Source organism: Lepidochelys kempii, chromosome 15 (assembly GCF_965140265.1).
Source record: "Lepidochelys kempii isolate rLepKem1 chromosome 15, rLepKem1.hap2, whole genome shotgun sequence".
Lineage (NCBI taxonomy): Eukaryota > Metazoa > Chordata > Testudines > Cheloniidae > Lepidochelys > Lepidochelys kempii.
Genome location: NC_133270.1, coordinates 17,566,977 through 17,592,032, shown reverse-complemented (window position 1 = coordinate 17,592,032; position 25,056 = coordinate 17,566,977). Strand labels below are relative to the sequence as shown.

At 44.0% G+C, this 25,056-nt stretch overlaps 1 protein-coding gene across 5 annotated transcripts in view; it reads right to left on the bottom strand.

Annotated features, from left to right (window-relative positions):
• Window positions 1-21,327, bottom strand: part of LOC140898940 (uncharacterized) — an 82,042-nt gene extending 60,715 nt beyond the window's left edge. For all 5 annotated transcript variants that reach the window (XM_073313563.1, XM_073313564.1, XM_073313560.1 and 2 more), the window contains exon 1: window positions 21,204-21,327. In XM_073313563.1, the coding sequence (XP_073169664.1) occupies window positions 21,204-21,287 (84 nt within the window). In that variant the 5' untranslated portion in view covers window positions 21,288-21,327. The remainder of the gene's footprint in view (window positions 1-21,203) is intronic.
• Between the last annotated feature and the right edge of the window lie 3,729 nt (window positions 21,328-25,056).

Below are 25,056 nucleotides of genomic sequence, written 5' to 3'. Positions count from 1 at the left end.
CCTGCCAGGGCAGGGTTAGACATTAAGTGAAAGAGTACAGTGCTAAAACTATTTAGTGGGAGGAAAGCATCTTACAGTTTTACAGATGGAAAATACAGGGCACATAAGGCCCCAGATTGTGCCACACCGAGACCAAAACACAAAGTCTCTAGCATGTCTTGCCTTATCCTCCCACCAGCTTGGTCTTCTATGTCTGTCTTTAAACCCCAATCTAGTGGCCTGTACCTACACCAAGAAGTTAGTGTAGAAAGACAGCTGGAGAGTTTCAGAACATGTCTATACTAGAAAATTAGGTTGGCATAACTATGTTGCTTAGAGGTGTGAAAAATCCACACTCTTGCATGACATAGTTAAGCCAACCTAAGTACCTGCGTATACCATGCTAGGTTGATGGAGGGATTCTTCCTCAGTGTTGTGAGGAGAATTGAGGGTAGCTGGACTATGCAAGTGAAGATCTATTCAGCAGCACTTTTCATAGAGGAAGTAGAGAGCTTTTTCCCCTCTGGAGCATCGAGCTATAGGCCTTACATTTATTATTTTTTAAAAGGTGACTGCTCACAGGTCTAGGACATTTGATGTTAGATGTATGACAGGCAAAGGTAATACAGACTTGGATCCTAAAAAAGTAGTGAACCATGTTGTTATCGCTGTGTATGACACTACAGTGCCATCAGTGCTTTACAGATAGGCAAGAAGATAGCAAGGGCCCTGTCCCTAACAGCTTATAATATCACATTGCATTCAAACTCTGTGTCACATGTGGGAGGTGTCAGATAGTCCACTTCTGAGACAGGGAAGTGTTAAATGTAGAAACCTTTATAGGTTGCATAAGACAGTGGTTCTCAACCAAGGGTTCGGGGCCTCCTGGGGGGGGCCACAAGCAGGTTTCAGGGGAGTCCACTAAGCAGGGCCAGTGTTACACTTGCTGAAGCCCGGGGCAGAAAGCCAAAGTGCCACTGTTCAGGGCTCAAGCCTGGGGCCCTGAGCCCTGCCACCTGGGTCTGAAGCCAAAGCCTGAGCAACTTAGTTTTGTGGGGCACCCTGTGGTGTGGGGCCCAGGCAGTTATCCTGCTTGCTACCCTCTAAGGCTGGCCCTGGCTTTTGTATGCAGAAAGACGGTTGGTGTGGCACTGGTGGGCTGTGGAGTTTTTATAGCATGGGAGGGAGGCTCAGAAAGAAAAAGGTTGCGACTCCCTGGGATAAGAGACAGATTAATAGACATGTACCTGCCTATCATGCAAATATCTGGCTATAAATAAAGAATGAATTGCTACTCTGGTAGAGGCAGGGAAAGAGGTCTCATTTCTGTTCAGATTCTCAACTAGGATTCAGCTGCAGTGGCCTTCGAAAAATTCTTGTCAGTTACAAACCACAGCACTCCACACTTTATTTGATCAGGGACATACACACTATTCGTCTTCCTGCTACACGAGTAAATTCACCCACACTGGTTCTTACAGGATTCTATCTTGGGTTTCTGAAGCAGGGCAGTACAGACTTTAGTCCTGTCTACAGATTGCAGTTAAAGCCATTTCCAGCTCCCAGTCAGCTGCGTCTCTTGTGGACATGTGTTCTCAGCAATTGGTAACATTTTCTAGAGTATATGCAACCCTTTGGGATTTGAGGAAAAATCAAGATTGCATTTTTGAACAGATGCTTTTGTTATTTTGGTAGGGAACAGCCGGTCCACTACATGAAAGTGATTATGGGATGTGACATTTCCACTCTGCAAATCCCATTTCTAGGAAAGAGTCCAAGCCTCTTCATAATCCTTTCTGGCACACACCTGACAGCTTTACAGGACCCTGTTTTTTTGTGTAGCATCAAACTTTCTACTATATTTTCTCCAGTTTACAGGAGAATGAAAAATGCAGGTAGGACTCCTAAGTAAGGGAAGACTATAAAAGCCTGTTGCTGCCAAAGTCAAGGAGGGCAATAAGATTATTAGAGTAAAGGGAGGGAGGGACTAAAGTCCAGTGGGTAGAGCAAAGAACTAGATGTCTGTACTCCTGGGGTCTAGTCTAAAACCTGCTACTAATTTGCTGTGTAAGTTTACGCAGGCACTTAACCTATCTGTGCCTCAATCTTTCCATCTGTAAAATAGGGATACTATTTACTCACCTCACAGGGAGACTGTGAAGCTGAATTCATAATTCTGGAGGGCTTTGGAGACACTTACATTTCACCGCATAAGCCTTCATGTACTGTCTCTCAGTCAGGGGAGACATCCACAAACAAAGGCCCTTCTGATACCAGGCTGCATTTTGGACTCTTTGTTTCACAACATACAATAATAAACCTTCCTGCTGGAAGGTTGTAACATGACACTACTTTATTGCCTAGAATGCAGAATACACAAAAACCCCAAAACAGGAGTTCAGTTCTCTGCTGGGAGCCCAGGGAGGAAGGACTGTGTCTCTGGAGGGCTGAGAGAACGGCCAGCATGGTGGACAGAGCAGTGCTGCTAGCAGGGACTGGGGGAGTGAGAGACAGCTCCTGGATGGCTGCTGGGGTTTGCAGGTGGTGGCTCTGAGGCAAGGGCAAAGAGGATGCTGGGGCCACGAGGAAGTGGCCAGACAATTCGCTGCAGTAGCCACTAAGGGAAATGGCTGAACAGCAGCCTTCAGGTTCCCCAGAATGGGGGAGCACAGTGTGTGGCATGGCCGGAGGGCTGTGTAACTGAAGAGGAGGTTGCAGTCCTTGGAGAGACATGGGTCCTAGAGCAGGAGTGAATGCGGCAAGGCATGACCTGAAGAGGGTGCACTAACACACAGAGTGAATTCCCAAGACAGCCAGCAGGAGGCACCAGAGTGGTGAGTGAGCCCGGTTACAACAGGTCTGCACAACTGGCTGTAGATGTGGAAGCAGTCACATAGAATATCAGAGTTGGAAGGGACCTCAGGAGATCATCTAGTCCAACCCCCTGCTCAAAGCAGGCACAATCCCCAATTTTTATTTTTTTTTTTGCCCCAGATCCCTAAATGGCCCCCTCAAGGATTGAACTCACAACCGTGGGTTTAGCAGGCCAATGCTCAAACCACTGAGCTATCCCCTCTCCTCATGTTCTACATCAGCCAGCTGGACTGTTAGGCAGGCCACCCCCCAAGTGTGCATCAATCAAAGCAGCCGCAGAAGAGGCAGGATAAGGTCAGCAGTCTCAGTACAGAGGCCCTTGGCGTCCCCCTCACCACCTGGCCAGCTTCACAGATGCAGACTAACATATTGTGATACCTGGTCTCAAGCAGATTGCATAATTGTACCATGAAGTCACTGTCCCTCCTCTCCCCCACATTCTATTTTCTCAGACGGGGGGCCTGCAGTGGGAGGAAGAAATTACAGAATAAACACGGGCACTCTGACTACCATCAAGCAGAACAACAAGGCTCTCCAGCTTCTACAGAGAACAACAGAACTGGTTCTCATTTATCTGTAAGCATTTTCCAGATTACAAACAAATGCTTGTTCCCAAACGCACAAACAGAGGCTATTGGCGAACAGTTACCCACTGAACACTACAGCTGTCCATGATATAATCAGCAGCTCTTTAACAGCAACATAATCAGCATCTGTACAACATTTCAAGTCACAATATGTATTTGTGTACAGTGCAAGTACAGATACACCAAACCAAAATCCCAGAACTGAACATCTATGTTATTTGGAGAAGCTCAGGTGAGGAACCAAAACTTCAGAATCTCTAGCATAATTTAGAGAAGGGCCTTGACTGTAAATTACTATATAAACATGATCTTTGGGCAAAATTTTCAGGAATAGTCACAGATTTTGGCTGCCAAATTTGAGATACCTTGGGCCTGACTTTTAGAGAGGATGAGCGCCTGTAGGTATTATTTACTTTAGTAGGACATGTAGATTCTCATTGCTTTGAATATAAGACCCAAGGTATCACAATGGTGTCCCAAAAATGGAGGCACCCTGAATCTTTCATAAAAGCAACCCGAGCAATAATAGCAAAAAATGCAACAATATTTTACTTCTTCGCGGTTGTCACATATAGAGAGACCTTTTCATATGCATCTAACAAAACTTCTGTTCTTCACCAAGACAGCTCAACAATATAGTAGCTTTCACTTTACTATACAGCCTTTACCCTTTAGCTAAGAGAAAGAGCAGAAAGGAGAAGACCCAGCAGATAAAGGGAGATTAACTGACCTAATTTTACTGCTATAACTCCACATGAACACTCCTGTTCCAGTATAAGAATGCCTTTTCCAGGTTTAGCTTAAACCTCTTCCAAAAATGACATAAGCTAAACCAGGAAAAGGCATTCTTATTCCAGAATAAGAGGGTCCTCACAGGGAGCTATAGCAGTATAATTATAGCAATATAGTTATGCTGGCAGATTTCCCTGTGTAGACAAATCTGAAGCACCCTGGAGGGGGGAACAGTAGACCTATTGGTGAGACTATGCCTGGAATACTGGTCAGTTCTGGAACCCTTTGTTATAGGGGAGAAACTGACAAATTGGAAATAGTTCTGAGAAGAGCAACAAAAATCGAGATGGATGGGAGATTAAAAAAGAGCTAAATATGTATAGTTTCACTAAGCAAAAGGACTAGAGGATGGGGAAACATTCTACCTTTTTCCCCCCTTTGTTTCATAGAATATCAGGGTTGGAAAGGACCTAAGGGGTATGTCTACACTACGGAATAAGGTCGAATTTATAGAAGTCGGTTTTTTAGAAATCGGTTTTATATATTCGAGTGTGTGTGTCCCCACAGAAAATGCTCTAAGTGCATTAAGTGCATTAACTCGGCGGAGCACTTCCACAGTACCGAGGCTAGAGTCGACTTCCGGAGCGTTGCACTGTGGATAGCTATCCCACAGTTCCCGCAGTCTCCGCTGCCCATTGGAATTCTGGGTTGAGATCCCAATGCCTGATGGGGCTAAAACATTGTCGTGGGTGGTTCTGGGTACATATCGTCAGGCCCCCGTTCCCTCCCTCCCTCCGTGAAAGCAAGGGCAGACAATCATTTTGCGCCTTTTTTCCTGAGTTACCTGTGCAGACGCCATACCACGGCAAGCATGGAGCCCGCTCAGGTAACCGTCACCCTATGTCTCCTGGGTGCTGGCAGACGCAGTACGGCATTGCTACACAGTAGCAGCAACCCCTTGCCTTGTGGCAGCAGACGGTACAGTACGACTGGTAGCCGTCATCGTCATGTCCGAGGTGCTCCTGGCCACGTCGGCTGGGAGCGCCTGGGCAGACATGGGCGCAGGGACTAAATTTGGAGTGACTTGACCAGGTCATTCTCTTTAGTCCTGCAGTCAGTCCTATTGAACCGTCTTATGGTGAGCGGGCAGGCGATACGGACTGCTAGCAGTCGTACTGTACCATTTTCTGCCAGGCAGGCAAGAGATGAGGATTGCTAGTAGTCGTATTGTACCATCTTCTGCCAGGCAGGCAAGAGATGAGGATGGCTAGCAGTCGTACTGTACCATCTTCTGCCGAGCAGCCATGAGATGTGGATGGCATGCAGTCCTTCTGCACCGTCTGCTGCCAGCCAAAGATGTAAAAGATAGATGGAGTGGGTCAAAACAAGAAATAGACCAGATTTGTTTTGTACTCATTTGCCTCCTCCCCTGTCTAGGGGACTCATTCCTCTAGGTCACACTGCAGTCACTCACAGAGAAGGTGCAGCGAGGTAAATCTAGCCATGTATCAATCAGAGGCCAGGCTAACCTCCTTGTTCCAATAAGAACGATAACTTAGGTGCACCATTTCTTATTGGAACCCTCCGTGAAGTCCTGCCTGAAATACTCCTTGATGTACAGCCACCCCCTTTGTTGATTTTAGCTCCCTGAAGCCAACCCTGTAAGCCGTGTCGTCAGTCGCCCCTCCCTCTGTCAGAGCAACGGCAGACAATCGTTCCGTGCCTTTTTTCTGTGCGGACGCCATACCAAGGCAAGCATGGAGGCCGCTCAGCTCACTTTGGCAATTAGGAGCACATTAAACACCACACGCATTATCCAGCAGTATCTGCAGCACCAGAACCTGGCAAAGCGATACCGGGCGAGGAGGCGACGTCAGCGCGGTCACGTGAGTGATCAGGACATGGACACAGATTTCTCTGAAAGCATGGGCCCTGCCAATGCATGCATCATGGTGCTAATGGGGCAGGTTCATGCTGTGGAACGCCGATTCTGGGCTCGGGAAACAAGCACAGACTGGTGGGACCGCATAGTGTTGCAGGTCTGGGACGATTCCCAGTGGCTGCGAAACTTTCGCATGCGTAAGGGCACTTTCATGGAACTTTGTGACTTGCTTTCCCCTGCCCTGAGGCGCATGAATACCAAGATGAGAGCAGCCCTCACAGTTGAGAAGCGAGTGGCGATAGCCCTGTGGAAGCTTGCAACGCCAGACAGCTACCGGTCAGTTGGGAATCAATTTGGAGTGAGCAAATCTACTGTGGGGGCTGCTGTGATGCAAGTAGCCCACGCAATCAAAGATCTGCTGATATCAAGGGTAGTGACCCTGGGAAATGTGCAGGTCATAGTGGATGGCTTTGCTGCAATGGGATTCCCTAACTGTGGTGGGGCTATAGACGGAACCCATATCCCTATCTTGGCACCGGAGCACCAAGCCGCTGAGTACATAAACCGCAAGGGGTACTTTTCGATAGTGCTGCAAGCTCTGGTGGATCACAAGGGATGTTTCACCAACGTCAACGTGGGATGGCCGGGAAAGGTCCATGATGCTCGCATCTTCAGGAACTCTAGTCTGTTTCAAAAGCTGCAGGAAGGGGCTTTATTCCCAGACCAGAAAATAACTGTTGGGGATGTTGAAATGCCTATATGTATCCTTGGGGACCCAGCCTACCCCTTAATGCCATGGCTCATGAAGCTGTACACAGGCAGCCTGGACAGTAGTCAGGAGCTGTTCAACTACAGGCTGAGCAAGTGCAGAATGGTGGTAGAATGTGCATTTGGACGTTTAAAGGCGCGCTGGCGCAGTTTACTGACTCGCTTAGACCTCAGCGAAACCAATATTCCCACTGTTATTACTGCTTGCTGTGTGCTCCACAATATCTGTGAGAGTAAGGGGAAGACGTTTATGGCGGGGTGGGAGGTTGAGGCAAATCGCCTGGCTGCTGGTTACGCGCAGCCAGACACCAGGGCGGTTAGAAGAGCACAGGAGGGCGCGGTACGCATCAGAGAAGCTTTGAAAACCAGTTTCATGACTGGCCAGGCTACGGTGTGAAAGTTCTGTTTGTTTCTCCTTGATGAAACCCCCCTCCCCTTGGTTCACTCTACTTCCCTGTAAGCTAACCACCCTCCCCTCCTCCCTTTAATCACCGCTTGCAGAGGCAATAAAGGCATTGTTGCTTCACATTCATGCATTCTTTATTCATTCATCACACAAATAGGGGGATGACTACCAAGGTAGCCCAGGAGGGGTGGTGGAGGAGGGAAGGAAAATGCCACACAGCACTTTAAGCACAGCACTTTAAAAGTTTACAACTTTAAAATTTATTGAATGACAGCCTTCTTTTTTTGGGGCAATCCTCTGTGGTGGAGTGGCTGGTTGGCCGGAGGCCCCCACACCGCGTTCTTGGGCGTCTGGGTGTGGAGGCTATGGAACTTGGGGAGGAGGGCGGTTGGTTACAGAGGGGCAGCAGTGGCAGTCTGTGCTCCAGCTGCCTTTGCTGCAGCTCAACCATACACTGGAGCATACTGGTTTGGTCCTGCAGCAGCCTCAGCATTGAATCCTGCCTCCTCTCATCACGCTGCCGCCACATTTGAGCTTCAGCCCTGTCTTCAGCCCGCCACTTACTCTCTTCAGCCCGCCACTTACTCTCTTCAGCCCGCCACCTCTCCTCCCGGTCATTTTGTGCTTTCCTGCACTCTGACATTATTTGCCTCCACGCATTCGTCTGTGCTCTGTCAGTGTGGGAGGACAGCATGAGCTCGGAGAACATTTCATCGCGAGTGCGTTTTTTTTTCTTTCTAAGCTTCACTAGCCTCTGGGAAGGAGAAGATCCTGTGATCATTGAAACACATACAGCTGGTGGAGAAAAAAAAAGGGACAGCGGTATTTAAAAAGACACATTTTATAAAACAGTGGCTACACTCTTTCAGGGTAAACCTTGCTGTTAACATTACATACATAGCACATGTGCTTTCGTTACAAGGTCGCATTTTGCCTCCCCCCACTGCGTGGCTACCCCCTCAACCTTCCCCCCTCCCTGTGGCTAACAGCGGGGAACATTTCTGTTTAGCCACAGGCAAACAGCCCAGCAGGAACGGGCACCTCTGAGTGTCCCTGAAGAAAAGCACTCTATTTCAACCAGGTGACCATGAATTATATCTCACTCTCCTGAGGATAACACAGAGAGATAAAGAACGGATGTTGTTTGAATGCCAGCAAACATACACTGCAATGCTTTGTTCTACAATGATTCCCGAGTACGTGTTACTGGCCTGGAGTGGTAAAGTGTCCTACCATGAAGGACGCAATAAGGCTGCCCTCCCCAGAAACCTTTTGCAAAGGCTTTAGGACTACATCTAGGAGAACCGCAAATGCCAGGGCAAAGTAATCCTTTCACATGCTTGCTTTTAAACCATGTATAGTATTTTAAAAGGTACACTCACCAGAGGTCCCTTCTCCGCCTGCTGGGTCCAGGAGGCAGCCTTGGGTGGGTTCGGGGGGTACTGGCTCCAGGTCTAGGGTGAGAAACAGTTCCTGGCTGTCGGGAAAACCGGTTTCTCCACTTGCTTGCTGTGAGCTATCTACAACCTCCTCCTCATCATCATCTTCTTCGTCCCCAAAACCTGCTTCCGTATTGCCTCCATCTCCACTGAAGGAGTCAAACAACACGGCTGGGGTAGTGGTGGCTGAACCCCCTAAAATGGCATGCAGCTCATCATAGAAGCGGCATGTTTGGGGCTCTGACCCAGAGTGGCTGTTCGCCTCTCTGGTTTTCTGGTAGGCTTGCCTCAGCTCCTTCAGTTTCACGCGGCACTGCTTTGGGTCCCTGTTATGGCCTCTGTCCTTCATGCCCTGGGAGATTTTCACAAAGGTTTTGGCATTTCGAAAACTGGAACGGAGTTCTGATAGCACGGATTCCTCTCCCCAAACAGCGATCAGATCCCATACCTCCCGTTTGGTCCATGCTGGAGCTCTTTTGCGATTCTGGGACTCCATCATGGTCACCTGTGCTGATGAGCTCTGCATGGTCACCTGCAGCTTGCCACGCTGGCCAAACAGGAAATGAGATTCAAAAGTTCGCGGTTCTTTTCCTGTCTACCTGGCCAGTGCATCTGAGTTGAGAGTGCTGTCCAGAGCGGTCATAATGGAGCACTCTGGGATAGCTCCCGGAGGCCAATACCATCGATTTGAGTCCACAGTACCCCAAATTCGAGCCGGCAACGTCGATTTAAGCGCTAATCCACTTGTCGGGGTGGAGTAAGGAAATCGATTTTAAGAGCCCTTTAAGTCGAAATAAAGGGCTTCATTGTGTGGACGGGTGCAGGTTTACATCGACTTAATGCTGCTAAATTTGACCTAAAGTCCTAGTGTAGACCAGGGCAAGGAGATCATCTAGTCCAACCCCCTCCCTCAAAGCAGGACCAATCCCCAATTTTTGCCCCAGAGCCCTAAATGGCCCCCTCAAGGATTGAGCTCACAACCCTGGGTTTAGCAGGCCAATGCTTAAACCACTGAGCCATCCCTCCCCCCTGACAGGGCCTAAAGTTTTCCCTCTCTGTTTGGAAAGAGCCTAGCTCATTATGGGCACTACTGCAATCTACATAAATACCTGGTGGTACAACAGGTAGTAATTGGATGAAGTTAAGAGACAAAGTTTAGCCTGGCTATTTGCAGAATATTCCTGCAGTGAGAACTGTTAGGTTGTTGAATAGTCTCCCAAGGGAAGTGTGGAAGCCCCAGTACTGGAAACATTTATAAACTAGAGAAAATGCTAGTACAAGTGTACAATATAGATAAGAGTTCTGCACTGGCAGAGAAGTGGACTAGATCTGTGGTTCTCAACTTTTCCCACCATACTGCAACCCCATGTTACAATTTGAAGTTTCAGAATCCACTCCTCTCCCTAAATCTATCCAGGAAGAAAAAGGATGTTGAAAACCCTTGGTTCAGTGGGTCTTTACCACCTCTGGATTAACGTATTACATTAGAAGCAGAATTTCCAAATCCATTCTTAGAGGGTGGGGGAGGACAGGAGTTTTAACTAGCAAACAAGATCTAAAAGCAGAAATCTGTCTCTCATTAATAGCTCACGCAAACTAGTGTTACCCTATGGTATAAACTTCCAGGGTCATACAATAAGTTCAATGCAGATGCAAGTAGTCTTTGCTCATTGTTTTTTCCTCTCATCTTTACACAAACATTTGACAGCTATAAAGAAGCATACAATATACGTAAGATAACAGACACCATGGAGCGGTGGAGTTCATGTCGTTCACAAAAACAACTGGTGCCTTCTCATAGACCTTTTCTAAGTCCCAAAATTCATGGCTGATCCTTGGGAAAACAAGTTCTTGTGTGACTGTAAATGCAATAGATTCAAACCCTATTAAGTCTGGGAATTGCTGAAATGTGTATTGCTTTCTTTAGAGAGGTTCTGTGGTTTGCCATATCAAATAAGATCCTACCTCCATACAAAGCTGCCATCCTGTTTTTCCCCGCTTATTGAAGCAAATGCAATGCCAAGTGCCCTCATTCAAAAAAAAAAAAATTAATGCCTTAGAAAGAGAAACTTGTGTAATGAAGAGTTCAAGAAACCACGATCATTTGCTTCAGGGATTTAATAGGTCAATATAGGTCCTTTTTCTACTAGACTGAGCTCCAATTAACAAAACTTACACAACACACCATAGAGAAATGTAATAGTAAACGATATGACTGGTGGAAATTGGTGGGGGTGGAGAAGGAACTCTCAGAAGGTCAGTCTGGTTTTCATTTTCTAGAAATTGAACAGGACAAAGCAGCTCAAATTAAAAAGTAAGAGAACATGGTCAGAATGTGTTTGAACCTCTCAGCAACAAAGAAAAATGTACACTAACCAAAACCTATAGAGTTTCAGTAAAATAATATTGTTTGTAGTCCAGTATAGGTCAATAGGACAAGCTTTGTATGTCCATGAAGATACATTTCGATAGGGTGTTTTTGTTTGTTTGATTGATTGATTTTAAAAAGTAGTCTTTTGTTATGGAAGTCTTTTGTTGAAAGAAAATTCAAATGACTAATCCACATACAGCTTCACTGTTCAAAATTTAAAATAAAAAAAAATTATCAAAGCAGAAACGGACTACCTGGGTAAGTCTCTTTCAAGCCTTTACTACATAGAGTTAGCGGGTGTTTTGATGACTATTTCATGGCCAAAAAAGGTTTTGAGCTTTAAAAAAAAATCCACAACTATACACACACATAAAAGTGCCTTGCAAATTAACAAAGGCTGGTTTGAGCTTGGATTTCTTTTTCAACCACATGAAGCAATTGTTCCTCATCACGGCACTTTGGATGCTTCACATGTTGGGTGTTTATGTTGTAAAACCATATGGAGAAGAAAACATTCCACATGTGAAAGCTCATCTGCAAACATTCCCTCTCGCCACTTGCACCACAGAATCATTACTGTGCCTCCTCAGATACTCTTCTTGTCACTCAAGGAAACAAGTTCAAGGTAAGGAATTAGGGATGAGGGGGCCCTTACATGAGAGGACATTTATGATGATCCTTTATTACTTAAAAACACAATTTTGGAAAATAATGTTTTGTTTACAACTACATTTTAAAATTCACTAGGTATCCAAAAATCTGTTATAGTTCAGATGTTGGTGTATAAATGGCAGCTCTTTCACCCACTTCACTGTGCCCAGGCTAATCTCTTCTTGTGTGTGCTGTAAAGGGAAATTTACAAGACTCCTGCTCTGCCAGGACTTCAGAGAGCAGGATGCTTGTAAATTTCACTTTACAGCCTACACAAAAGGACAGACTATTTGGGGGGGGAGGGGTTTGTGAGAGAGGTGGAAAATGGGGAAGCCTTAAGGGCACTGCAGCCAGAGAAAAAACTGAGCATTGAATTTGTTATTATAGGGTCCCAACCAGAGAGCAGTTTATTTTTCCTAATAAATCTGCTCCGCAGACGCCCTTTCTTCTCTCCCTTTCAAGTTATCAGGAAACTTGGAATAAGTTACTGTTACTTTTAGAAACAAGTCAAAATGTTCAGCCTACCAGGCTTGACATGGTCAAGGCCAGCCTTAAAAACAAACAGCTACATGGGGCCCTGAAACTCAAACAGGCAGGTCTTAACTCCATTTGAAAACACAACTCCCAGTCAGTCAGACACCCCGCTCCCCACCACACATACACACAGACCTATGCTGTTGGTAGCAGACCAGAGGACAAGCAACTCATGGCTTGATCCTCAGTTCCAGCAGCTTGAGGTCCCACATATTATGCAAACCCTGAAAATTATCCCTTTAAAAGGACCTGAACTATCACTCTGGGCTGAAGAATGTTCAGTAACTGAGGCAGCTCAGAGCCCTGCTAAGTAGAACATGTACAGTCAATTAACCCAGGAGGGCTCCTGCCCATCAGGTAAACTGAAGATAAGTAAGGGACTGGTGATCAGTCCACTTTAGAAAGACTCCCCTAACTCTGCAATTGCTCTGAATGGAGACCTGTGTTCCCTTTTGGTCTGATGTTGCAATCTGGCAGCTAATAAAAAAGAATGAGAAGAAAATTGGATGAAAATGCAGATAGAGTAACAGGTTATAGCTGATTCATCAATTGCTTGCATCTAATTAACTTGCCTTTGTTTGGAGCTTTGATTCCCACCCACGCCTTATACTTAAGAAGTACTGGTGATCCACATGCTCCCCAGAACTATGGGTTTCTCTTAGTTTAATTAGAGATTTGTAAAGCTCTTTGAAATCCTAAAATAAAGATGCTGTAAAAACAAAGTATTAATGACCATTCTGCCATTAAAGGTCTCCATCTAATACTGAGTACAGATGCAGGCCTGAGTGCCCCACTTCTCCAGTGTCCAACTACTACCTACAGCCAGCAGCACCTACAGCCTGATCCCAACTCACCAAAATCCAGGAGAAGACTGTAATTGACTTCAGTGGGCTTTGGATCAGGCTTCTAGAAAGAAAAGAAGCACACAAAGGGAACGTGGCTTTTTCTTCTCACACTACTTCTTCTTCTTAACATATGTACAATGTGCCTCAGGTGGCACATGACCAGGATTCATCACCAAATTTGGACCGCTGGTTAGATCATTAGCTTCCCCGGCTTGGGCCAGGTACTGACAGGGAGTTCACCGTGAATGTTGACCCATGCCCCCCCCGCACACACACACCACTTGGATCACTTCTCACTTATGTTTCATCGGGAATGGAATGAGTAGGGATGCACCTTATTGCAGAATGGAATACTGGACAATTCACTACTACAAACTGTAACAGGGATTAAGGTGTTCTCAAATGGAGTCTAAGTGATTTCAAGCAATGAAGGTACTAGTAAATAATTTGCCAGGATAACTTTTGTATAACTAGTCTACACATAACTCAAGATGCTATAGACCCACCAGTAATATTCAAGGACTTGTCCAAGCAGAAAATAATTTTGTTCTGTTAGCACCTTTCATACTCAAGGCACATCCTAACCCCTTCCTCCCATCTAATTAAGACTCAAGTGCTAATTATAGGTAGCAATATCATTAAATTTGACATTTAATGTTTAGTGTGCATAGTCCTAAGGGGCCAATGCAGAGCCATGTACTACTGCAGTATTTTAGCTTTGAAAAAAAAATCCTACAGGGCTTTAAAAATTCACAAATTAAACCATAGTAGCAGAGCAATCATGTAGGCAAATGAAGTATGCTCAACACGGAAAAGGACATAGGAGGGGGGATCTGATAACAGTCTTCAAATATGTTGGATATTATAAAAAGGATGGTGATCAACTAGTCTTCATGGCCACTGAAAGTAGAACAAGAAGAAATTGACTTAATCTGTAGCAAGGGAGATTTAGATTAGATATTAAAAAGTTTTTCCTAACTATAAGGATAATTAAGTACCGGAATAGGTCACCAACGGAGGTTGTGGAATCCTGGTCACTGGAGACTTTTCAGAACAGGTTTGCTAAACACCTTTCAGGGATGGTCAAGGTACTTCATCCTGCCTCAGCATGGGAGGGGTGGGATGGACTCGAGGATTTCTCGAGGTCCCCACTGGCCTTACATTCTGTGATTCTAGGAGGTGCTATGCTTTTTCCATTTAGGCCAGTGTTTGGTATCCACCTTCTGGTAGTATTTAGCACAAATATTTTAAAGGCAAAACAAAAACCTTAATGCCCTCATGTCTGACATATGAAAGAAGAAAAAACCCTCACACACTACTATTATTTCTTGGTTACCACAGGAAAGGTGAAAGTGTCCCCTTCTCTTTTTGAATAGTGCTATGGGATCATTTGCTTCACGCTGGACAACTACCAGAGAGTCAGAAGGGACTTTCGGTACAGTTTTCATCCCAAGGACAGTTTGTATCTCCAGTGGTGCAGGACCCCATTCACTTCTATAATGTAAGTGATTCCATATAATTTCATGATTCCTACACCGCTCCCTTGGCCTCTTGATCTACGTCAGGGTCTTGGTGGGGAAAAAAAAATCATGGTCCAACTCTAAAGAGAGTCCCATGTGATATGCAAGACTTGAAGCCAACCGTGTAAATCTTTCCAACTTTCAGCCTCCTCAATGCTTAAGTAATTAGAGTCATCAGGACTAAAACTTCTTTGGATCACATTGCTGATCAGTGTGATGTTAAAGAGAAGGAACTAGACTCAAAATATTCTCTCACACATAGAATTGCCTGGAACTAAGCATACAAACTCCAGGATCTTATTTCTCCAGAACCTCCACATGAACTTTATCCTCTAAGAGAAAATCTCTCTACATTATTCTAATTGAAATACCAGTCAGACCAGTGGCAAGATGCAGACTAACATGCATGAAAAATAAGAGTTCAATGACCTAAATCAATTATGGTTTAAGGGCACTGATTTGGACTCAGTAGGAAATATTTTCGACAGGAAAAAAGAACTAAATGGGATCATTCATTGAACTGACCTGGAAATGAAGCAGAAATGTTGTAAATAAGAAGTTCATTGCAAACCAGTTTTACATATCAGTTGGAGTGGGTTAAAAAAAGCAGAGATTTATTATATAACAAATGAAATAATGCTCCAGATTTGCGGTGTACTGAAGTGAGCAGTAAAGTAAAAGTTCCACTGCCACTACAAAACAAGTGTTACAAATTCCATTGCTGAAGATGGACCGTTTAGAAAAATTGACTTCCAAATATAAAAAAGTCATTTATAGGGACTCTGGAACCATGCATTTTGATTAATCAAGACAACCCCTGTTCTTTGTGTATATGCAAAAATAAGTGATTTAATTTACAAGGATCTGAGAGGAAAATTTAAAAAGCAACTGCAGGAGATCAGAATTAAATACTGTAGCTAGAATATTTTATTAAACTAATTATATGTACACACTAAGATTGGGGTAATCAGGTTTTGGGCTTCAGGATGTTAGGGAATTCCCCCTGTGGATTTGGGAAGCATTCACCACTCACCCCACATATAGCAGGACAATACTCTAGACTTGTATGTTAGCTACCAAGATAGGCTGGGTATCCCAACACTCCATGCAGCAAATACGAGCCAGTGCAATGGTAGCAGATATGAGTGTATTGTAAACAAAGAGGAAAGCTACTGCAGTAAAAATATTACCTGTTTTATTTAAACTTTATAATATTCTATTCCTACTGCATAGTTGCACAGATAATGGAGAGATTAATGTTCCTTAAGCTCATTGCTAGTGAAATCTTTAGCTTCTTTGAAGATGTCTTGTCTCAGCTGGCAACCAGTCTTTTATGTATTTGTAAAGTTCTGTGTACTCACGCAGTTACCAATAAAGTAATAATTATATGAAACTGAAAAGCCAGTTAAAGTGTCACTAAAATAACTCAGCATACACCTAGAGAGACAAGGTGGGTGAGGTAATATCTTTTATTGGACCAACTTCTGTCAGTGAGAGAGCTTACAGACCTCTTCACAGGTCTGGGAAATGTACTCAGTGTCACAGCTAAATACAAGGTGGAACAGCATACACCTGGCTGTCTGGCTGAAAACCAGATTAGTAATAGTAGCCCTATTCTTTATCACTTCCACTATCCAATTGTTAGCTGTTATTTTAGCAAGAGGCATTCTTCTGAGTACAGGACACATCTGGAGATACCTGAATGAGCTACCTATTTTACCTACTGCAGTGGTTGAATTGCAATAGACTTTAACTATTGTGCATTCTTTTAAGTGTCTAAGGTTTTATATACTCTACTGTCTAAGGTGAATATTTTGCTGCTCCAGTTGCATAATTTACTAATTCAGATGCATGCTTGGTTGATCTGGCAGGATGCTGTCGTTCAGTAGTTGAGATTCCGGATACATTGCCAATTGTCCAGCACGCTTTGTTGATCAGCTGCAGACTTTAATAGCTGAAATTTCATACACTTTACTAATCAGGACACATTCTTTTCTAATTGAGGTGCATATTTTTGTAGTTTAACTTTTTAATACTTGACTGGTCTTGGGAAGCATTCTGCTCCCACTGAAGACTATGGCAAAATTCCCACTGGTTTCAATGGGGCGGGATCAAGTCCCTAACTAGAGAATCTGGGATAGCAGAAGACCCCTTTCACTTTTTTTTTTTAAATTAAACACCCTTTTTGAATGCAGCAAGTGGATAGCAGTATATCATAGGAGGGCTTATGTTTGGATAAATATAGATCTTGTCTTTTAGGATTTTATTAATGGAACTGTACTTCACACAGATTAGGAATTTTGACTGCCTGGCTATTTGTTTGGCTTCAAAGTTATATTTTCTCCAGGATAAACAATCCATTGATCTTCAGATCTTGTTCCACTTGCTGTAGACAAACAGGAACAACAATCTCCATCACGTCTTCAGTATCTCCTTCATTTGATTTTTAGCTTTTTTTTTTTTCTTGTTAATGTAGTGCTTGGTTCACATTCCTGGAGACAGAATTCTATTTATCCACAAACCAGATACAGGCTTCAAACAGTCCAAGTTTCTCCACGTGGACTTGCCAGTGTGCCTCAACTCTGACCTGGACAGACCACCTCCAAGGGTGAAAGGGCAGTTCAGTCTCTCTGGCCCACACGATCTTTGACCTCTGTATCGAAACCAACATGGGGACCAGTCAGTGTCAATTTTGGTCATAATTTTTAATGACGTGAACTAGATGCCACCTAAAAACAATTCATTTATTGCAGGACATAATACAGTTTCCAGACAGCAAGAGCTTTTGTCTCTGCTAACTTGAATTGGATTTGAGCCATCAGCCTAGAGGAAAACTACAAATCCAACTCTTTAAGAATCCGAATCCAACCAAAAAGGATAAAAAACAATAACACTTCCAGTCTGAGGACCATAACACAATCCTTGATAATACCAAGCAAGTTCCGCTGTCTCACATACACACACGCTGCAAGGCAGTTTTCAAAGACCTGTGCTGAGATTCCATTACAGGATGCCGACTGAGGTTAGTGAGACTTGAATAGATGCATAGATATCATTCTGAAGAAAGAAAAGGCACCTTAGAGACTAACCAATTTATTTGAGCATAAGAAGATTGTCCTGTACTGTCATGCAAATTTACAGACCATATGCAATCAAAAAGGGTAAGTTGACGTCACAAGATGTAAAGTCTGTGCGGGAAGCTGCAACTGGATTCAGTGTGCTACCATTAAAAAGGCATCTTCTTTAAAAATCAGTACATAGCTAGATTAAACACCTTAAAGGAAATCAAACTGCGAGATTTCAAAGTGTGTGAACAATGGAAGTTGATCAGCAAAGCTGTTTTGCATCTACCAAAATATACAGCTTGTGCAAACATTCTTCCATGCCCCACCCACATGCAGAAGCCTGTAACTCAGCTAATACTAATTCCATCTAACTATATGGAAGAAATTATAATGCCAAACTAGTTCAGAAGTATGTAAAAAAATCAGGCAACTAGTGAATTATGCAGCTCAATAAGAGAAGCATGCAGTTGGACCAGAGAGGTGTGCATCCACATTAACAAAACAGATAATAAGCTATGTACCTTGTTTAGTAAATGATGCAATTCTATATAAAGAGTATTCAATTATTTTTTACAGAAAGATAACTACCATACTTTAGTTATCTCGGTATAAAATCCTATTAGAGAGTGTAGAGACAAAGCATCTGTGCTTTTTACAACAAGGTAGTTAGGTGAGTCAGTGCTGTACCCTCCCACCCATGGTAAACCAGGCAAGGTCAATCCTGTGGTCAAATTCAAATCAAGGTCAAATCCTGTGGTCAAATCTCTATTGGGATTTTACAGCAGGATAGCTAACATGTGTGAGTTATCCTAAATTTAAAAAGCAGAACTTTTTTAAGTAGTGAAGACAGAGCTTTACATGCAACTTTTCTTATAACAAGGTGGTTGGGACAGAAAACAAAGATTCCATACCTCCTAGTTATCTCAGAGCCATTAACACTTGTTCCAAAAGGATCTAATCTAGCTTCTACTGAAGTCAATGGCAAAAGTCTTGTTGACTTCAGTGAGACCAGGATTACCTATTATTTCATCAAAATGGTTAGTGACCATTTCTTGTTCAAGTGACTGTGCATTGCACAAGGATATGTACATATTCAAGCTCCCTCAAGGAACCATAAAGCTGATGCTTTTCTGTCCCGACCTATTTAATATGTCCCATCTTATACCTGTGTCCCTTTAGGGGAGGCACCACACATGGCCATTTACATTGTTTAAACCCTGTTTGTATTCTGGATTACATGCACACAATTAGGGAAGTAATAATAGATAGCAAGGCAAGTGATTACACCAGGCTACCCACATGTCTCAAGTGCTTTATAAATCACTTTATAAATCAAAGGGTAGGTTAATTCTACTGATTAGGTTCTGTTATTTCTATTGTAAACTTCATTTCATGTTATTGCTTTTATGTTTGGGGCAAATTTTTTTGTGTGCAATCCAGAGTCTGAATTAGCCAAATTATTTTTTCTGGCCCATTTTATACACAATATATTATCATAAACAGATAAGCTATTACCAGCAGGAGAGTGGGGTGGGAGGAGGTATTTTTTCATGCTTTGTGTGTATATAAAAAGATCTTCTACACTTTCCACAGTATGCATCCCATGAAGTGAGCTGTAGCTCATGAAAGCTTATGCTCAAATAAATTGGTTAGTCTCTAAGGTGCCACAAGTCCTCCTTTTCTTTTTGTGAATACAGACTAACACGGCTGTTACTCTGAACCTATCATAAACTAGTAATCCTTCTCTTCAAGTCATCTCCAAAGTATAGATAAGGGGAAACTGTATGCAATATCTGAATCCTCAGCCTTAAGGCTTGTGTACCTGGGAGATTTTTCTAGTTATACTATTATTCTAGTTATAATGAAACCACTGTAATTTCTGCATGTGGACACACTTATTCCAAAATACAAGTGGCTTTTTGCAGTTCACCGTAACCCTTTCCAAAATGACAGACTAAACTGGAAAGAGGCACTCTTATTTTAGAATAACTCCTCTTGTGGAATTATACAGGTGTAACTACAGCAGTTTAAATTCATACCCTACCTTATGCAAACAAACCCTTACTGTTTCCTGCACACTGCTCAGCCTGCTAAGGCACAAATATGGGTTAGAAATACAAAAATGAGTACAAGATACATTACAATAAGGGATTACATTTCCTTCGTATACATTGTGCTCTCTACAATCTCAAATTTCATCACTTGGCATTTCTGAGGTCAATAATTCAGACATGAAAGCAAGATATTACAAGCTAGAAGTGGGCCAAATTTGGATATAAAACAATGAACTGCTGAGAAAGATAGTATTCACAGTAGAGAATATGCAGTTTGAAAAGCAAGCCACATGATATGTAAAATCTTTGGGACAAAGGCTTTTGCTTTTTATTTTTCTGTACAGCACCACACATGTTTTGGGCACTAGTAACATAAGCAAGCAGAGACATCGAAATATGTTAAAAATTAACCAGAAAAAGAGGTCCAGTAGTGTAGTACAGTGGTTGAAACAAGTCTTTGGGCTCAATGCTGAGCCCTGCTATGACCCCTTTGTACTGCACTGGCAATCCCTGCTTGGCAGATTGGCTCCTACCCTAGTTTCGAAGTGATCTAGCCCCCTGCTGCTCTCAGCTTCAGAAAGCCACATCTGACTCTCCCGTGGGGTACCCCCACCTCAGCAGCATGAGCTCTTGGAGTCAGAACACAAGCGTTCTAGGTCTGGCTCTGTCACACTGGTGTGACCAGGGATAATGTACAGCCTCTCTACCTCAGGTCCCCCATCTGTACAATGGGGATAACAACACCTGATGCCATTCCAAAGGATTAGGGTGAGTAGTGCAGCTCTTGGGAAAATATGCAGCAATATTTTATATATAGTCTGATCATTAGCTTGAGAGCTTGTAGGCGGCATGGCTTTTGTCTCCCAGGCCCTCTCAAGACACAGCCAAGAGCCAGGAGCTCTCGGTCAGTTTCACAACTAATTAATTGGCTCCAGCAGTTCACTGTCATCTTACCAGTCCCTCCCACTGAGCACTAATCGGGCTTTCCAACGACTGCACTGGCTGCAAGGCGTGAAAAGCCTGTTAGATCTGAGACTTGGTCAAGCACTTGCAACTTAATTAAAAAAAAAAAAAGTCAACGTGTCCCGGCGGAACTTTTCGCACATCTCCGCGCAGTTTAGTACAGAGGCGAGGCAGGGAGATGCGGGGGAGGGTAGGGGGAAGAGGCTGGTGTTATTAGATGAGAAAGGGAATAGGTTAAATATCGCCCGGGGGTGACAAAGCCTTGACAAAGCGGCAGCAGCTCTCTCTCTCCCTCTCACACATGGGCACCATTTGCACATCAAAGCATTTCCCTCCCCGCCAGAGCCGTCACCGAGCCCTTCGCAAACAACCCCAGCCAGACGTGCCCGGGCACCTTCCCCTTCCAGCGAAACCAACCCCTGCTCCAACCCCAGTCCCGCTCCCGCCCCAGCCACGGCAGAGCCGCCGGTCTACCCCCCAACGCCTGGGGGAGTGGGGAGCAGGGCAGAGAGGGGAGGACCAGCCCCGTTTACCTTGCCGTTGGCAGCCCGTAAGCAGAACGCCACTGCTGTCAGGAAGAGCCACCCCGAGCTGGACTGGGCGAAAGTTTTGTCCATGGTGGCTGGATCCTGATGCTCTGTTCGCTGTTGCTGCGTGCTGTGCGCTGGCTGCAGGGAGCGGAGGCTGGAGCAGCTGTTCCTAATACCTACCCCCCCCCTCCTCCCCAGCCTGGACCTCCCCCCTTTTCCTCTCTGCCTCTGTCCCACTCCTAAACGCCCTCCCTCCTCCTGCGCTGTATTTCTCCCCCTCCTCCAGGGAGTCACCTGTATGGGGCAAGAGAGAGAGAGGTCTTGCATTTTCCTCCCCACACATTGCCCTGTGCCCCCCAAAGGAGCAGGATGGAAACGAAGCGGGATTTCAGCCTGGGAGAAACCGAGCGTGATTTTCTTCAGCTCTGGGAGAGACTCACAGGGGGCTACTAGGGTTGAAAGCAGGGAGGAGGGTGTCGTGTGAGAGAGAGAGAAAGAAAGGGAAAGAGCTGCACAGATGTTCCCCTGTCCCCCCACTTCTTGGTACACACGCGGTTCTTTGAGGGTAATTTAACTGATTGACAGTTCGGGGATGGGGGAGCTAGGGTAATCAGATAGCAAGTGTGAAAATGTGAAAAGGGGTAGGGGGTAATAGGCACCTATATAAGACAAAGCCCCTACAATCAGGACTGTCCCTATAAAATCAGGATATCTGGTCACCCTAGGGAGAGCTCTAACAAATTCTGGCTTTCTCAACAGAACACACTTAAGAGTAGGTACAGCCACCCCAGCCAAACCAAATCCTGGTGCAGTGAGTCCCCGTTAGGGGTTGGGGTGCCTATGGATCCTGGGGCTTGGCAGGGAAAGGTATTTTTCTGGTAGATCATTGTTGCTGTTGGGCAGAGACTCCCCTGGCCCAACAAGTGCTGCCCAATTTCTTTATATGGGAATAATCTACTAACAAGGTGGTTGTGTAGATCTGAGATTGCTGATGCTCTGCTCTTTCCCCACTCTCTGAAGTGGAATAGGATAGCAAGCTCTTTGAGGAATAGGAGAATCAAGCAAGCACTGACTTTTCCATCACACACCACCACACCCCTATGTTTTCTGAAAAAAAAAAAGAGAATGTAAAATAGTCTTCCACCAAACACATAGCAGCAGTAGTAACATTGCAGTAGGATCTAGGGATCCTGATGATAGACCAGAATCCCATTTTGCTAGGTGCTACACAAAATAAAAAGTCAGTCCCTGCCTCTAGGAACTTACAATCTAGTATAAAACAAGAGGCAACAGGCGGATACAACAGAACAGATATGTGGAGCGCAAGGAAACAATAAGACAAAACTGCATGAAAAGCAGTGTTACCACACACCAGCTGCATAACCATTGTCAAATTTGTCGTAGGCATCACAGCAGAGGAGAGTTTTAAAACACATAGTGGTTTTATGTATGTTTTCCACTATATATTCTCCCTGCTCCCATAATGCAGCCAGGGTACAGAAGAGCCACTAATCTAGCTAGCACAAGTAGCAGTAGCAGTGTAGACGTGGTGGCGTAGACATGGACTTCAGCACTGGCTAGCAACCAGAGTACATACCTAAGGTTCCTGGCAGGCTTGTACTCTGGTTGCTTGGCCATGCTGAAGCCCATGCCCTCTACATTGCTATTATTACCTGTGATATCTAGATTAAAGTTAGCATATGTAAACCTAACCATGCTATAATCACATCTTCATTTACAGTGTAGACATCCCCATAGAGCCAAAGATTCTCCACCCCCATAGGGGAGAGTTCTAAAGGATTCTGACAGCTAGAGTTAATGGTAATTATCTCTAGAAAGAGTTAAAACAAATTTCCTTAGAAATTAAACTTTTTGGTGAAGGAGTAAGGTTCCTTAAGAGAATTTGTGGGTTGTTGTTGTTGGTGGGGTTTTTTTGTTTTTGTTTTTGTTTTTTGGTATTGTTGAATTACCTTCTTATAAGAAACATCATGTGGAGGCTTCAGAGACCCAGGCACTAAATAGCTGGTTTCAGGGGAAAAGTTTCCACCCCTAGGAACATTATTCCATAATTGTCCAGTAGGAGGTTTCTTGAACTTTCACCTGAAAGCTTGAGTATTGGTCAATATTGGAGACAGGACATTGGATTAAATGGATCATTGGTCTCATCTGGTATGGCAATTCCTATGTTGCTGGAAGAACAAGAATAAATATGTTCCTCAGACTACAGTGGACTCAATGGAGCAATGAATAGACAATAAAGTTAATAGGGCTCTGCATGAGTGCAAGGGTCTATGCACATGGTAGGACTGGAGCCAAAGAAAATTAATTTATCTTTACCATGAAAGTAAAATGTATTAATATAAAATGTACCCCCATGACATTATATTTCTTTCTCTGCATAGACACCCAAATCCTTGACTGTGTAAATAAAAAAGGTAATTTCTTAAAAATATTTTTTATAGTGAGAACATCCTTTTAGCGGGACTTGAATTAGGCACAGGACTGGTGTTAGTAGATATGGGTTCTAATGTTAGCTCTGACTCTGACTTGCTGTGTTACCTGGGACAAGTTACTTAACATCTCTGTGCTTCCGATGTGCCATCTGTAAAAAATAAATAATAGTACTTAGCACTGACATGTTCCTGAGAGCTGTACAGACACCACCTAATTAACCTTCATAGAATCATAGAATATCAGAGTTGGAAGGGACCTCAGGAGGTCATCTAGTCCAACCCCCTGCTCAAAGCAGGACCAATCCCCAACTAAATAATCCCAGACAGGGCTTTGTCAAGCCTGACCTTAAAAACCTCAAAGGAAGGAGATTCCACCACCACCCTAGGTAATGCATTCCAGGGCTTCACCACCCTCCTAGTGAAAAAGTTTTTCCTAATATCCAACCTAAACCTCCCCCACTGCAACTTGAGACCATTACTCCTCGTTCTGTCATCTGCTACCACTGAGAACAGTCTAAATACATCCTCTTTGGAACCCCCTTTCAGGTAGTTGAAAGCAGCTATCAAATCCCCCCTCATTCTTCTCTTCCAACTAAACAATCCCAGTTCCCTCAGCCTCTCCTCATAAGTCATGTGTTCCAGTCCCCTAATCATTTTTGTTGCCCTCTGCTGGAAGCTTTCCAATTTTTCCACATCCTTCTTGTAGTGTGGGGCCCAAAACTGGACACAGTACTCCACTACTCCACTACTCCTCTCTGAGACGTAGATATATTATTCCCCACCCTGTTTTGCAGATGAGGGGAATTTGGGAAGAATAATAATATGAGCTGCCCAAGGCCATGGAGAATGTCAGTGGCAGAGCCATAATTATGAATCAGAACTCTGACTGTTTAATCTGTGCTCATTCTTCTACTAGATTGTGTTGCCTCCCTGAGGAGGAGTGGGGATTTGCATTTGTTGGTACCCAGATATCCTGGTGACGGGCACATTAAAAACATCTTGATAGATAAATTGGTTTGCCTGCCTGCCTTAAGATTGGCAATTGCAAGACTTCTATGTACAGAGAATTATTATTTCACTATTATATTTTTAGAAAGATTCTGTGAAACTGATATTTTGGTTCCTGAGCTAAGATGTTGTCAGTCATTTGTTCCAGATCCATGTTGGTTTATGTTTGAATTTTAGATCTTCCTCCTTCTGTGTAATGTTCCCATGAGTTACCTGTCAGTTACAATGTATGGTATTACTATATAGGATCTATTCTTGATAAATACACTTCCTGTCAATTGGCAGTCTTGCAGCATATTTTTACAACAGAGCTCTCCTGCTCAAAGCATAGTCTGTTGTTTATAATATAGGATTGAGATGCATTGCTTTTCTAACACTCACAGTTAAGTCTCAGA